At 45.7% G+C, this 14,127-nt stretch overlaps 1 protein-coding gene across 4 annotated transcripts in view; it reads right to left on the bottom strand.

Moving 5' to 3' along the window:
* Positions 1-14,127, bottom strand: part of RTEL1 (regulator of telomere elongation helicase 1) — a 147,370-nt gene that overhangs the window by 101,101 nt on the left and 32,142 nt on the right. For all 4 annotated transcript variants that reach the window (XM_083360825.1, XM_083360827.1, XM_083360828.1 and 1 more), the window contains exons 11-14: positions 13,808-13,846; positions 11,792-11,870; positions 6,141-6,238; positions 2,774-2,829 (exon numbers count right to left, since the gene is read on the bottom strand). In XM_083360825.1, the coding sequence (XP_083216951.1) occupies positions 2,774-2,829; positions 6,141-6,238; positions 11,792-11,870; positions 13,808-13,846 (272 nt within the window). The remainder of the gene's footprint in view (positions 1-2,773; positions 2,830-6,140; positions 6,239-11,791; positions 11,871-13,807; positions 13,847-14,127) is intronic.

Genomic DNA, 14,127 nt, shown 5'->3' with positions numbered 1-14,127 from the left:
CAACTGTGGCAAGAGAGGTCGCAAACCTCACTTCACAAATGTCTCACTTAGCAACAGAAATGTTGGGCTCAATTGTGGTCGTTAAGTCGAGGACTACCCGTAATCTAGTAGGCAGCATTATTTTGGGCTGTGCGACTGAGTAGGATCCTCCTGCCAGCCCCCTTGGTGCTATTTTTGATCAGCATTCCGAGACTAACTCGCTGGATTGTTTTTATGGACCTTTTTCCTACTGCAGGGTGTAAGCTGCTTACGGCCATATAAACAGATGGCATAAAAATTGTTGGAACTAAATAACGGGCGATAATTTTTGCTCCTGCTGTGAAATCCTTTTACTATTTTCATTTTAGCATGATGTAAAATGGTAATGAGGATGATCAAAGCAGCCAGCCCTTGGGGGGAGACTGAAAGAACAGAAGTACAGAAAAGAAATGATTTTATGCAAAAACAGATGATTAAACTCTCGGAAAAGAGACTGATTCTTAAACCAGGTCAGTTTCACACCCAGTAGCTCTGTTTCCATAGCTTGCTAAGTTTGTTTGAACCTTGGTTATGGTTTTTGAAGAGGTAGTTCTTGCTCAGCAATTGTACAGGTACAATTACAACCATAATTGAGCCTAAGATTTATGTGGCTAAGCGAGATAATGATGAAGTGATTTTTTTTTGCCCCGCTTTACCACTTTTCTTGCCACAGTTGCTAAGTGAATCGTTGCAATTGTCACCACCCCGGTTGTTAAGTGAATCTGGTTCCCCACTGACTTTGCTTATCAGGAGGTCGCAAAAAGTGTTTACGTGATTCGGGGACACTGCAACCGTCATAAATACGAACCTGTGGGCAAGCGTCCAAATTTTGGTCATGTGACCATGAGGATATGGCAACGGCCGTTAAGCCTGAAAAATGGTCGTGCCGCTTTTTTTTTTCCAGTGACCGACTTCGATCGGTCACTAAACGAACTGTTGTTAAGTCGAGGACTACCTGTAATTGGAACCGGGAACTCCATTGCGTGACTGCACCGTTGTGGGACCGCAGTTGAGCCACTGCCGCCTGCCGTTCTTAGGAGAAGCCCGCACGGTGGCAGCATCCCAAAGTCACGTGATGGCTATTGGAGACCTCCAGACGGCTTCCTCATCGATTTTGCTTGTCAGAAACAAGCGCTGAAGATCACAATAAGGCAATCATGTGACTGCGGGGCACTGCAATGTTGCAATTGCCAAGTGGTCTGCAAGCGTCTGAATTGCAACCGCAGGACTATGGGGATGCTGCGAAGGCCACAACTGCGAGGACCATCCTAAGCCCCTTTCATTCAGCGCGGTTGTCATTTTGAACGGTTGCTTTGCAAGCGGATGTTAAATGAGGCCTAACTGTACTTATGCCGGCTTAATTAGTTTAGGTTTTAATGAACTGAGCAAACCTAGAAAATGAGTAAATTTGAGAACCAGGCCAAGCACGCACTGTACCTTCAATGCAACTACCAGATAGGAATTGTGGAGCCACTGGATTTGCAGTTAATCATGCTAATGCAGTTAATAAAATCTTTGAACTTTTGCAGATGAGAAAAAGCATAGTTTAATCAGAATAGAGCTGCTCAGACTGGAAACCCTATACCCGTGGTGGCGAACCTATGGCACCCATGCCACAGGTGGCACGCAGACCCCTCTCTGTGGGCACGCATGCCGTCGATCCAGTCCTAGGCCTTCAGCTGGGTTTTATAAAACCTTTTCGCTTTAGGCCTCCGCTGCTGTGTGCAACAACAAAAAAAGGTTCAATCAATTTCAACTTCTCACAGGAAAAAAAAAGGTCTCGCAAAGTTGGAAATGATTGATTGAACTTTTTAGTCCCACCCAGTCATGCCCACCCTATGGGCCACGCCCAACTAATTGGCCACAACCACCGAATACACCACGCCCACCCGGCACCCGACGATACACAAGTGGGTTTTGGATTGCAGTCTGGGCACTCAGTCTCTAAAAGGTTCGCCATCACTGCCCTACACCCTTTCAGACAAATGGCTGTCCACTCTCTTCTTACAAACTTCCAGTGTTGGAGACCCACAACTTCTGGAGGCAAGGCATTCCAATGATTAATTGTTCTCACTGTCAGGAAGTTTCTCCTTAGTTCCAGGTTGTTTCTCTCCTTGATTAGTTTCCATCCAGTGACATTTGTCCTGCCCTCTGGTGCTTTGGAAAATAGGTTCGAACCCCCTCCCCCCTTCTTTGAGGCAGCCCCTCCAAATATTGGAATATTGCTATCATGTCATCCCTAGTCTTTCTTTTCTCTAGACTAGCCATACCCAATTCCTGCAACGGTTCTTCACACGTTTTAGTTCCAGGCCTTTAATTGTTGCAATGAAACAGCTACTTCTGGTTTTTTTTTGTTTTTTGCTAATGTATACTTCTATCTCTGTGTTATGTACCTAAACAGGGGTTAAAAGCAACTTGATGGCACATAATCAATCCATCAATCATGGATGTGTTATAGTAGAGAGCACCATAGAGTCTAAAGCACTTTTTTTTCCCCAAATACAGCAACTTTTTAAGATGTGTGGATTTCAACTCCCAGAAACCCTGGCCAGGACATATTGGAAGCGCAGACATTTTAAGGTTGCTGAGTTTGGAAAAACGCAAAGAGTGTATCTCTTTTACCGTATCCTAATTAATTCAATGAAAAGTAAAGCTTGGAGAGTCACCTAGTGGTGGTTAGGAAAATATCAAGAACGATGAACATCAAAAAGAAATATATATTTTTAGGTATTGAATTCAAGAACTAAAAGTTTACCTGAATTACATCTATAAATTTATGCAGTCCAGCAGTGTTAGTGACTGTCCCAGAACCTAGAATATATATATATATATATGAAAACAGTATTTCTATATATCCCTCCAAATATGCACATTATAAGCATACCTTGAATGCACTGTTTCCCCATTGTGTTATTCACTACCATACGTACAGCAGGTTTAGAAGATGGCGTTAAATAAAATTATCTAAGATTCTGAACACTTTTTCACAATGTGAACCAAAACCTCCTCCAAAGATTGGCAATCAATGATAACTTTTAAGAGAAGAGGGTCCTTGGTGCTCTGTCGGCTTGATTCTTTTCTTGCAGACGTTTTATTACGAAACTAGGTAATGTCATCAGTGCAAAAGAAGTAGGGAAATCAAATATGCAGGTCATTTCATGGAGGTTTCTTGGTGACAATATGGAAACAGTTTGCAAGGTCTTCCAAGGTGCTACTTTGACTATCCAGTCTAGCCTACTGCCCTAGAGTTTCCTGGTGGTCTCCTATCCAAGTACTAACCTGGACTGACCATAAGTGCTTTCCAAGACAACAGAACAAGAGATTTGGAAGAGACCTTGGAGGTCTTTTAGTCCAACTGTCTGCTCAAGCAGGAAACCCTATACCATTTCAGACCAACGGTTTGTTGTTAGCTGTGAAGTCGTGTCCGACCCATCGTGACCCCATGGACAACGTTCCTACAGGCCTTCCTGTCCTCTACCATCTTCTGGAGTCCATTTAAGCTCACGCCTACTGCTTCTGTGACTCCATCCAGCCACCTCATTCTCTGTCGTCCCATTCTTCTCTTGCCCTCAATCTTTCCCAGCATGAGGCTCTTCTCCAGTGAGTCCTTCCTTCTCATTAGGTGGCCAAAGTATTTGAGTTTCTGCTTCAGGATCTGGCCTTCTAAAGAGCAGTCAGGGTTGATCTCCTCTAGGACTGACCGGTTGGATCGCCTTGCAGTCCAAGGGACTCACAGGAGTCTTCTCCAGCACCATAGTTCAAAGGCTTCAATTCTTTGGCGCTCAGCCTTTTTTATGGTCCAACTTTCACAGCCATACATTGTAACTGGGAAGACCATAGCCTTGGCTATACGCACTTTTGTTGGCAGGGTGACGTCTCTGCTTTTTAGTGTGCTGTCTAGATTTGCCATGGCTTTCCTCCTGAGGAGCAAGCGTCTTTTAATTTCTTGGCTACAGTCCCCATTTGCGGTGATCTTGGAGCCCAGGAAAATAAAATCTGTCACTACCTCCATTTCTTCCCCATCTATTTGCCAGGAATCAAGAGGGCCAGATGCCACGATCTTGGTTTTCTTAATGTTTAGTTTCAACCCAACTTTTTCACATTCCTTCTTTACCCGCAACAAGAGGCTCTTCACTTTCTGCCATTAGAGTGGTATCATCTGCGTAGAGCAACGGTAGAGGGTCTAACTTCTTCTTACGATCCTCTAGTGATGGAGCACCCAAAACATCTGGAGGAAAGGCATTCCACTGACTGTTTTTACTGTCAGGAAATTTCTCCTTAGTTCTAGGTCACTTCTCTCCTTGATCAATTTCCATCTATTGCTTCTTATTCCACTCTCGAGTGCTTTGGAGAATAGCTTGACTCCCTCTTCTTTGGGGCAGCCCCTGAGAGATTGGAAGATTGCTGTCATGTCACCCCTCGTCCTTCTCTTCATTAAACTAGACAGATCCAATTCCAGCAACCGTTCTTTGTATGTTTTAGCCTCCAGTCCCCTGATCATCTTTGTTGCTCCTTTGAACTCTTTTTTGTATTATTCAGTCAGCTGCTATACCCTACTGAGGCACGTGAAAATTTACATGGAAAATGTAAAGAAGATTGCAATGCACACTGTGAGACTAGGGTGAAGCTGCCATACCTAAAGATGAAGCAGGGTGGATAAAAAGCCGGGAATGTGGTCTAAAGGATCCCTTTGGGAGCTATTATTTCCTGCCCTTATTTTTATAAACAACTCAAGGTGGCAAACATGCTTAATACTCCTTCTTCCTCCTATGTTCCCCACAATAAACCTGTGAGGTGGGGTGGGCCGAGAGTGAGCGATTGGCTCAAAGTCACCCAGCCGGCTTTCACGTCTAAGGCAGAACTAGAACTCATTGCCTCCTGGTGATTGGCCCAGAGTCACCCAGCTGGCTTTTATGCTTAAGGTGGGACTAGAACTCCCAGCTTCTTGTTGCTTGGCCCAGAGTCAATGTTTTGTGCCCAAGGCAAAACTAGAACTCGTGGAAAGAAAGGGGGGGAAAATGTCACCTGAACCAGGCAAACAAACTTGGGCCTGATCACCTGGGAAACCTTTTCCCCAAATCCCATTAACAGCTACCAAATTTGTCAGTCAACAAGGCAAGAGTTGCTGCCAGTCTTGTGAATAAACAAAGCAAGGTTTTTTTTTGGAGTGGGGGGGGGGAATAAAAGGGGTCCAGAAGCCCACCCACTCTTTGAGTTCTCTTTGGATCCAGACTGGGTCGCTTCTGTTCCTCTGATTAGTGTCTGGCAGCCTAGTTGAGGCAGGAGAAGAAGCAACGGATGGAAACCAATCCAGGAGAGAAGCAACCTAGAACTAAGGAGACAATTCCTGACAGTGAGAACAATCAGTCAGTGGAACCACCTGCCTCCAGAAGCGGTGAATGTTCCAACACTGGAAGTTTTTAAGAAGACACTGGACAGCTATTTGTCTGAAATGGTATAGGTTTCCTGCCTGAGCAGGGGGTTGGACTAGATGACCTCCAAGGTACCTCCCATTTTTTTATTATTATTATTACTATTATTATATTTTGTTGTTGTTATTAAATGCCCATTCAAAGTTACAATGGCACTAAAACTGATGACCAGTTCTCACACCTTTGACCACGACAGCATTCCCTACAGTCTCGTGATCAAACTTCTGGTGCTTGGCAACCGGCGTGTATTTAAAATGGTTGAGGCATCCCAGGATTCTGGGATTGTCATTTGCAATCTTCTGAAGCAGCTTCTGACAAGCAAAAGTCAAAGGGGGAGAGAAGCCCGAATCATGTGCTTCACTTATCAACTGTATGGAGTCGCCTAACCACCATGGCAAAAAAAAAGTCACAAAATGGAGCACGGCTCCCTTGACAGTTGTCTCACTTAACAACAGAAACGTTGGGCTTGATGTGATTGTAAGTCGAGGACTATCTGTAATAAACTATTAAGCCAGCTACTCCCACCCATCCACCCGGACGGCTTCTTTTTTTTTTTTCTGAGCTGACCAGAACAGATGAGGCAAAATTATTACCTTTCACAATCCCTATATTAAATTTTTTCCAAACTTTTCCACCCTCCTCGAGATATTTTTCCCCCCCGTCTCCTTAAAAGTGAGGTCTTATACTTACGGCCAGCTAAATACTGCACAATCTGTTCCAGTGATTCACGGAGAGAATTCTGAGTTTCGTACGTGATTTGAGCCTTTGCGAACAAGTCAAATATGTAGCTAGAGATTCAAGCAGAAACATACTGTTAAGGAGGTATTTTTAGTACATCCTGAAAGGAAGCAGCAGCCTTCCCATCTCTGTGGGATGAAAAGCATGCTGTTATTCCTCACTTACCAAATCTGATTTTCTTTTTTTTTCTTTTTTTTTTAACTTGCCACAAATCTTCACTACACCACCCACACTTGACATTGGATTCAAAAAGAGGGGGGGGGGGAAAGGAGAGACGAAACAGTAGATTTTACAGCTCAATGCCTCATTGGAATTATACAGTCAGCAGAAAGCACAGCCTCGTTCTGCAACGGCTTATTCCAAGTTTCCCTGCAGAGATGAACACTGCATCTCGTTTCACAACGAACTATTCTGAATAGTTGAATTGGGCATTAGTATTTAATATTTTTTAATTTTTATATATTGTATTTTATTGTATTGCCCTGTACACCGCCCTGAGTCCTTCGGGAGAAGGGTGGTATAAAAATTAAATTAAATAAATAAATATTCTGGAATAGTCTGATTTAAGGAGAGGGAAGTCAATGTATTTACACACAAACGTTTCGGCCCATCTTAAAGCACAGGTTGTTGTGAGGGTGACATGTAGAGAAGAGCAGCCACTGCCTGGAGTTGCTGAAGGGAAAGCAGATATGATTATGGTTCTGGCAGAACCAGCTCACTACAAACCCCATCTGCCGAGGAATTTTGGCTGGCGAGGTCTGGAAGACCCTTTTCTACCAGGGCTTCGTCTTGCCGCCGGAGGCGAGAGCCACCCCCGCCATCTTAATCCTCAGGAAGGGCCTTAAAACCCGACTCTGCCAGTTGGCCTGGGGCCCCGATGGAGAAGCGTTAGGCTGGAGGCGGTTGGTGCAGTAACAGAGAAGGCACAGCCTCTGCTGCTAACCTGGGATCTCTCACTCTGTAATTTAATAATTTTGTTAATTTTAATCGGATGGAACAGAATATTTGTAGCTCAGGTTCAAACTGTAAGTGTTCTATGAACCTGTTGTTATCTTGCAGACGTTTCATTACCCAACCAGTGACATCGTCAATGCACTGACAATGTTAGATAGATAGGTAAGATAGAGAAGAGATTTAGAGATGATAGATAAAGAGTAGAGAGATAAGATAGATAATAGAGAAGCTAGATAGATAAGAGAAGCTAGATAAGATAGATAAGAGAAGGTAGATAGGTAGATAAGATAGGTAGATAAGATAGTTAAGATAGGTAGATAAGATAGATAGATAAGGTAGATAAGAGATAAGTAGATAAGATAGATAAGAGATAAGGTAGATAAGATAGATAGATAAGGTAGATAAAAGTAGATAAGATAGATAAGAGATAAGGTAGATAAGATAGATAGATAAGGTAGATAAGAGATAAGTAAATAAGATAGATAAGATAAGGTAGATAAGATAGATAATCTATCTATCTATTAGATAGATAATCTATCTATCTATCTATCTATCTATCTATCTATCTATCTATCCATCCATCCATCCATCTATCTATCTAGAGACAGACACACAGACAGACAAGATAGATTTTTAACTGTGGGCACAATGGCACACATTAAAAATGAAATTTAGTTGCCTGCCCTCAAAGTGTTACTTAGTTGGGTAATCAAAAGTCTGCAAGAAAACAACCAAGCCCCCATAATTTTAATCCTTTTCTTATATTCATAGCCGCTCTTGACTCTCTATTTTTATTACATCGCAAGCAGCCCAGTCTCCTCCAATCACAAGGCAGCCTATAAATGTAGTAAATAAATAAAGAGCTCTCTTGCATTATCTCCGTTGTTTCCCCCAATGCCGAGGAAAGCAGGCTCCGACTTTGCGCAAAGACTTTTAATTATTAAATGTGCTTAGCGAGAGATCTAAGAAACGCAGCCTGCCAGCAGCCTCCTTTCCAGGGCGCTGAAAGTGGGAGGATGAGGACCCAGATGGGACCTTTGAAGCTTTCTTTTATACGGGAGGGGAAGAGTCAAAACGAGCACCTTGAAGCCTCACGTGTGCCTGAAGAGCTCGGTTTTAACTAGGATGGCAGACCTGCTCATTAGCAGGCCTTCCCCAAAAGAGGCACAGGTGCCACTTGAGACCCACTGCCCGGAGCTGCTCAGAGCTACATCTGGTCTTCAGCCTGGCATGTGTGAGCTGGCAAGGGGTGTACTTCTGCTTTACAAGCATCTTAAGCTCTTTGCAAGATGTCGTTTTGTGGCTGTTCCTTTACCCTGCGTTCTCCGATTTCTCTTAGACCAGGGGCTTTACAACCTTTTCACCCACTGCACCACTTTTAGGATACGGCAACATCCAAGCACCACCAGTCGCCCAGCAAGGTGTCAAAAACTTGATGACCCCCCCCAAAAAGGAAAAAAGTGATGAAGTACAGGTAGTCCTCGACTTACAACATTTCGCTTAGTGACTGTTCGAAGTTACAATGGCACTGAAAAAAGTGCCCCCCGAGCCACAGCCAAGTAAGACACCTGCCTGCCCGCCTGGCGGCGCTCTTCCTCCTGTCCGAGGTTTTCATTGTTGTGAGCATTTCTGTTGAGGATTGGCAGCGGGGTGGGGGTGTTTGGTTTTTATTCCCCCCCTCCCCGTCTGCTAGGTGGTTGCAGCAGGTTTTGGTCACTTCACATGACCCTGGGACACTGTGACTATCATCAATATGAATCAATTGCCAAGCATCTGAATGTAAATCACAAGACCCTGGAGAGGCTGCAACATTCCAGCTGATTGGTGCTTTTTCTGGGCTCAGAAGCACCAGGATCAGTGTGGAGATCCGGCTGGATCCTGGTGCCAATCCTGGCGCTTCCGCTGAGCCCTGACAGCCCTGCAGCTCCAGCCGTCTCTTGCTCAGGCTTGTGCGGTGCTGCCACCGGTTCAGCTCATTCCCCTCCCCCGCTACCACTTTCCTAGGATGAGGAAAGGTACTTCCTACGCGAGTACCACCTGCCAGGTGCCAGTGTACCCCAGGTGGTACCCGTACCACTGGTTGAAAACCCCTGTCTTAGACCTTAGCGTCAGAGCTAGGTAGTCCTACGGGGCAGTCTCTCCTCCTCTCAGGGCTTCCATGTCAAACTCTAGATCACATCACGACTGGCTGTAAGCTGAAGCCATACAGGTAGTCCTCGACTTACAACAGTTCGTTTAGCAACCGAAGTGATAACGGCACTGAAAAAGAGAGGCTTATGACGGTTTTTCAGTTGCAACCTTTCCAGCATCCCCACGATCACGTGATCAAAATTCAGACGCTTGGCAACTGGTTCATATTTATGACGGAATTGCAGTGTCCCAAGATCGTGTGATCTCCTTTTGCGACCTTCTGACAAGCCAAGTCAATGGGGGAGCCTGGTTCACTTAACAACCGGGGTGACCAACTTATGAACTGCGGTGATTCACTTAACAACCGGGGCAAGAAAAGTCCTAAAACGGGGCAAAACTCACTTAACAAATGTCTCACTTAATGACATAAATTTTGGGCTGAATTGTATATCTCTATATAGTCCTCTACTTAGGACAGGTGTCTTCAAACTTGGCCCTTTTATGACTTGTGGACTTCAACTCCCAGAATTCAGACCCCTGACTTAGGACCACAACTGAGGTAAAATTTCTGTTGCTAATTAATACAGTTGTTGTGAGTTTTGCCTCCTATTCCGACTTTTTTTTACCACAGTTAAGTGAATCATCGCAGTTGTTTGTTAAATAATCTGGCTTCCCCCTTGAGTGTGATTGTCAGATGGTCACAAAAGGGGATTCCAGGACACTGCAACCATCATAAATATGAACCGGCTGCCAAGCATCTTAATTTTGATCATGTGACCGTGCGAGTGCTGCAACGTATGCAAGTTCGTTTGCTAAGACCTTCTAGACTTCTATAGAGAAAATTTTCTGCAGAGGAAAAACAACCCCAAATGTGATTGCAAAGAACAGTGTAAACGGTCAACAAAATGGCAAATGCTGTTCGACTTAACTAAGTGGTGTGCCTTAGGGCGGTGGTGGCGAGCCGATGGCACGCGTGCCAGAGGTGGCACTCAGAGCTCTCTCTGTGGGCACGCATGCCCTCGCCCCACCCCTGCCTCCCCCAGAGGCCCCCTTTTCACCAGCAGCCCCGCAGAGGAGAGTCACCCCCAAGCGTGGCCCACGCAGACCAGCGCAACCAAGGACATGGCAGCCGGGCAGCAGGGACAAGACTCCGCCCTCGCGTCCTGTCACGCGCAGTTGATGCTGCAGGGTGCGGGTGGAGGGCATGGCCGCCTTGGCGCTGCTGGGCTGCCTGGGAGATATGTGGCGGGCCATGGAGGTGGTGAGTGGCCCTGCGGGCAGGCAGGGTGGGGGCGGTTTGGGGGCACCCAGTCTCTAAAACAGGGGTGTCAAACTGCCGGCCCATGGGCTGGAGGCATCCTAGCAAAACTGCGCCCACCCCATTGCCGGCAATGGCAAAAAAAGTCACGACACGTCGCGTGACGTTGCGAGTCTGACACCCTTGCTCTAAAAGGTCCGCCATCACTGCCTTAGGGCAACATCTCCAAAATTCATATAGAGGTAGCCCTCACTTATGACCCTTCACTTTTTGTTTCTTAGAGTTGTTTTTTTTAAAAAAAAAAATCCCATTTATATCCCACCCTTCTCCAAAGACTCAGGGCGGCTTACAATCTAAGCACAATCAATGTGCTTAGCAATAGCCTTCATTCTATGTATATGCCTGCTTATTAGGGCTTTCACACACACACCCCAAGCAGCATTATTACAAAGTCAGCTTAATTGCCCCCAACAATCTGGGTCCTCATTTTACCTCCCTCGGAAGGATGGAAGGCTGAGTCAACCTTGAGCCTGGTGGGACTCGAACCTGCACTAATGGCAGGCAGCTGGTGTTACTTAAGGAGGCATTAGCCCACTGCTCCACCAAGGCTCCCACTTTTTTTTTTTAACACACTACTCAAGGTGACAAACCTACTGATAGTCCTTCCTCTTTTTAACTTCCCCATAACAACAACCCTGTGAGATGAGTTGGGCTGCGAGACAGTGGTCGTTAAGACGGGACTAGAACTCACCGTCTCCCGGTTTAGCGACCATTTGAACTTAGGTCGCTGAAAAAAGGGACTTGTGATCCCTCCTTACACTTACGATGTTTGCAGTGCTCTGGGGTCATGTGATTTGCCAGCCAGCTTCTCTCCTTGTAAGAGAGACGAGCGGTGTAACGTTTACTAAAACTAGCCAACAAACAAACATATGTACATGCAACCAAAGTCAATGGGGAAGCTGGCAGGGAAGGTTGCAAATTGTAATCACATGCTCTCTTGCTTCACCACCGTGGTCGTTCCCTTAATGACCGCAGGGTTAAAAAAAAAAAAAGGTCGTAAACTCAGGTCCGGTCGTATGATGCCCCGCTTAATGACCACCCTGTTTAACGAGGAATTTTCCAGTCCCAATTGTCATTGGAACAGGCTGGCCAAAAGAGAAGCATGCAAAAGTAACGATTACAGTAACGCCAAGTTGGAAGAGATGGTGTGTGTGGGTTTTTTTTATAAAAAAAAAAGAAAAGAAAAAAAATTGAAATATACCTTCCCTCTTTCGTGAGTCCATTTTGACCCGATGGGAGTTTTACGTCGTCGATAGCGCTTTCGAGCTGCAGGAGAATCCCTTTAAGGCATATATAAAGAAAAAAAGGGGTAAAAATTTTAAGGTAGTTTACAAATGGATGCTCCCCTTGAGGCCAGCCCACTCTTCTTTCCCCTCAGGCCAGGCTGGGATGACTCCCCTGGGGTGCTTCCTCAAACGCTAGTTCAGGGGAGAATGGGGCAGTCCTCGACTGGCAGCCGAGGGCTACGAGCCAGGAGTGGAGAAGCCTAGCACGGGGCAGCAACCAGACTCGCAGCCGGCTGAGCTAGAGACAGAAGAGGCACAGCTGCAGTTGGGAAGCCCAGAGGCTTCGGGTGGAGAGGGCAGTGCAGGTGAAGAAGAATCGTCTCCTCCTCCAAATCGGAGAGCAGGTAAGGCGGAGAGGAGGCAGGCGCAACAAAGGTCAGCTAGGCTACTTGCAAGGAGGCAACCTCACCCTCTTGATGAAGCTGCACCAGGAAGCAGTTATTTAGCTCAGCATAGGGGGTTTGCTGGAGAAGACTCCTGCGAGTCCCTTGGACTGCAAGGCGCTCAAACCGGTTAGTCCTAGAGATCAATCCTGACTGCTCTTTAGAAGGCCAGATCCTGAAGCTGAAACTCAAATCCTTTGGCCACCTAAGGAGAAGGAAGGACTCACTGGAGAAGAGCCTCATGCTGGGAAAGGTGGAGGGTAAGAGAAGAAGGGGACGACAGAGAATGAGGTGGCTGGATGGAGTCACTGAAGCAGGAGGCGTGAGCTTAAATGGACTCCAGAAGATGGTAGAGGACAGGAAGGCCTGGAGGAACGTGGTCCATGGGGTCGCAACGGGTCGGACACGATTTTGCAACTAACAACAACAAGGGGAGTGAAGCGATGCCAAGAACAAGGTGTCCATTTCATTGCTGTGTGTTCTTGCTTTGAACTTTGGATTGCACAACTGTGGACTTGCCTTTGCCTCGGGTCTTGCCTTTGCTTTGGGGATTGGCCTTTGCCTAATGGACTTGCCAGCACTGTGGGCTGGTGCTGGCATAAGGAATTGCTGGGGAATGCTAATTCAGGCTTGGAAGCCTCAATAAAGACTCCTAACGCCCATGGTGGGTGTTTGTGTGTGTGTGTGAGCGGGACAGCACACAGGAAGATACTCCCTGCTCCTCGGCAAGCCAGGGACCTCATCTGCTTAGAGTAGTGCATAGAAGAAAGTGAGGCATTGACTCTGCTATATGTACGCTGAAGGGCATCACACAGGTTTTGAAGAACCATTTTATTTATTTATTCATTCATTCATTCACTTTTTACACCCACCTATAGATGACCATTGAAACTCAAGTCCTTTGGCCACCTCATGAGAAGGAAGGACTCACTGGAGAAGAGCCTAATGCTGGGAAAGGTCGAGAGCAAGAGAAGAAGGGGACGACAGAGAATGAGGCGGCTGGATGGAGTCACTGAAGCAGTAGGCGTGAGCTTAAATGGACTCCAGGAGATGGTAGAGGACAAGAAGGCCTGGAGGAACGTTGTCCATGGGGTCGCGATGGGTCAGACACAACTTCGCAACTAACAATAATAGATGACCAGGCTTAGCCTGAGGAGGGTCAAGCGCCTCATCCCTTCGTGCCCACAACAGATCTAAGTCCAGCCCTCCTTGAATTCCATTGACGCCTATCTACCACCAATTTGTCTCAAGCATTAGTAATTCAGATTCTTGTTTACAGGTAGCGTGGAATAGACTCGCACTTATTTGGGACCTAACCCAGGCTCCCAATTTCTTGCACACACGACACCGCCCTTCTTACCTAATGATTCTGGGAGGTTTACAACTTCATTTTATACTACATGCAGCTGAGACTTTCACCCCTGTTGTTAAGTCCCCCTTGTTTAGTACTGTCACATCTTTGAACAGATGCTGAATGAGTGGATGTTAAGCGAGGACTACCGCTGCAGGATTATTTTGGTTAAACTCCACAAGGAAAAAGGTACTTACGCTTTATTTTTGCTATATCTTCAATTTCCATGTTTAGCCCTGTTTAAGAAAAAAGAGTTTTCCTTCCGTTTAGACTTACAGATGCCACCTTTTTTCTATCATTCTATATGTTCATGTAAAGATAAATGTTTTCATAAGATCCTGTATCTGCCCCTATTATTTAGAGATTTATTTCAGACTTCTGTGGTGGGTGAAAAAAATTAAAGACAAGGTGTTTGTTCAAGAATGCTAACAGAAATCTTGCGAGCCGCTTCCGTTTCAAAACAGCCATGCTGCACAATCACATGGAGACAGCTATGCCCACAGCAGAACACTAATAG

Source organism: Vipera ursinii (assembly GCF_947247035.1).
Source record: "Vipera ursinii genome assembly, chromosome: 3".
NCBI lineage: Eukaryota > Metazoa > Chordata > Lepidosauria > Squamata > Viperidae > Vipera > Vipera ursinii.
Note: the sequence above shows the minus strand (reverse complement) of the source record. Positions and strands in the feature narration are given on the sequence as shown.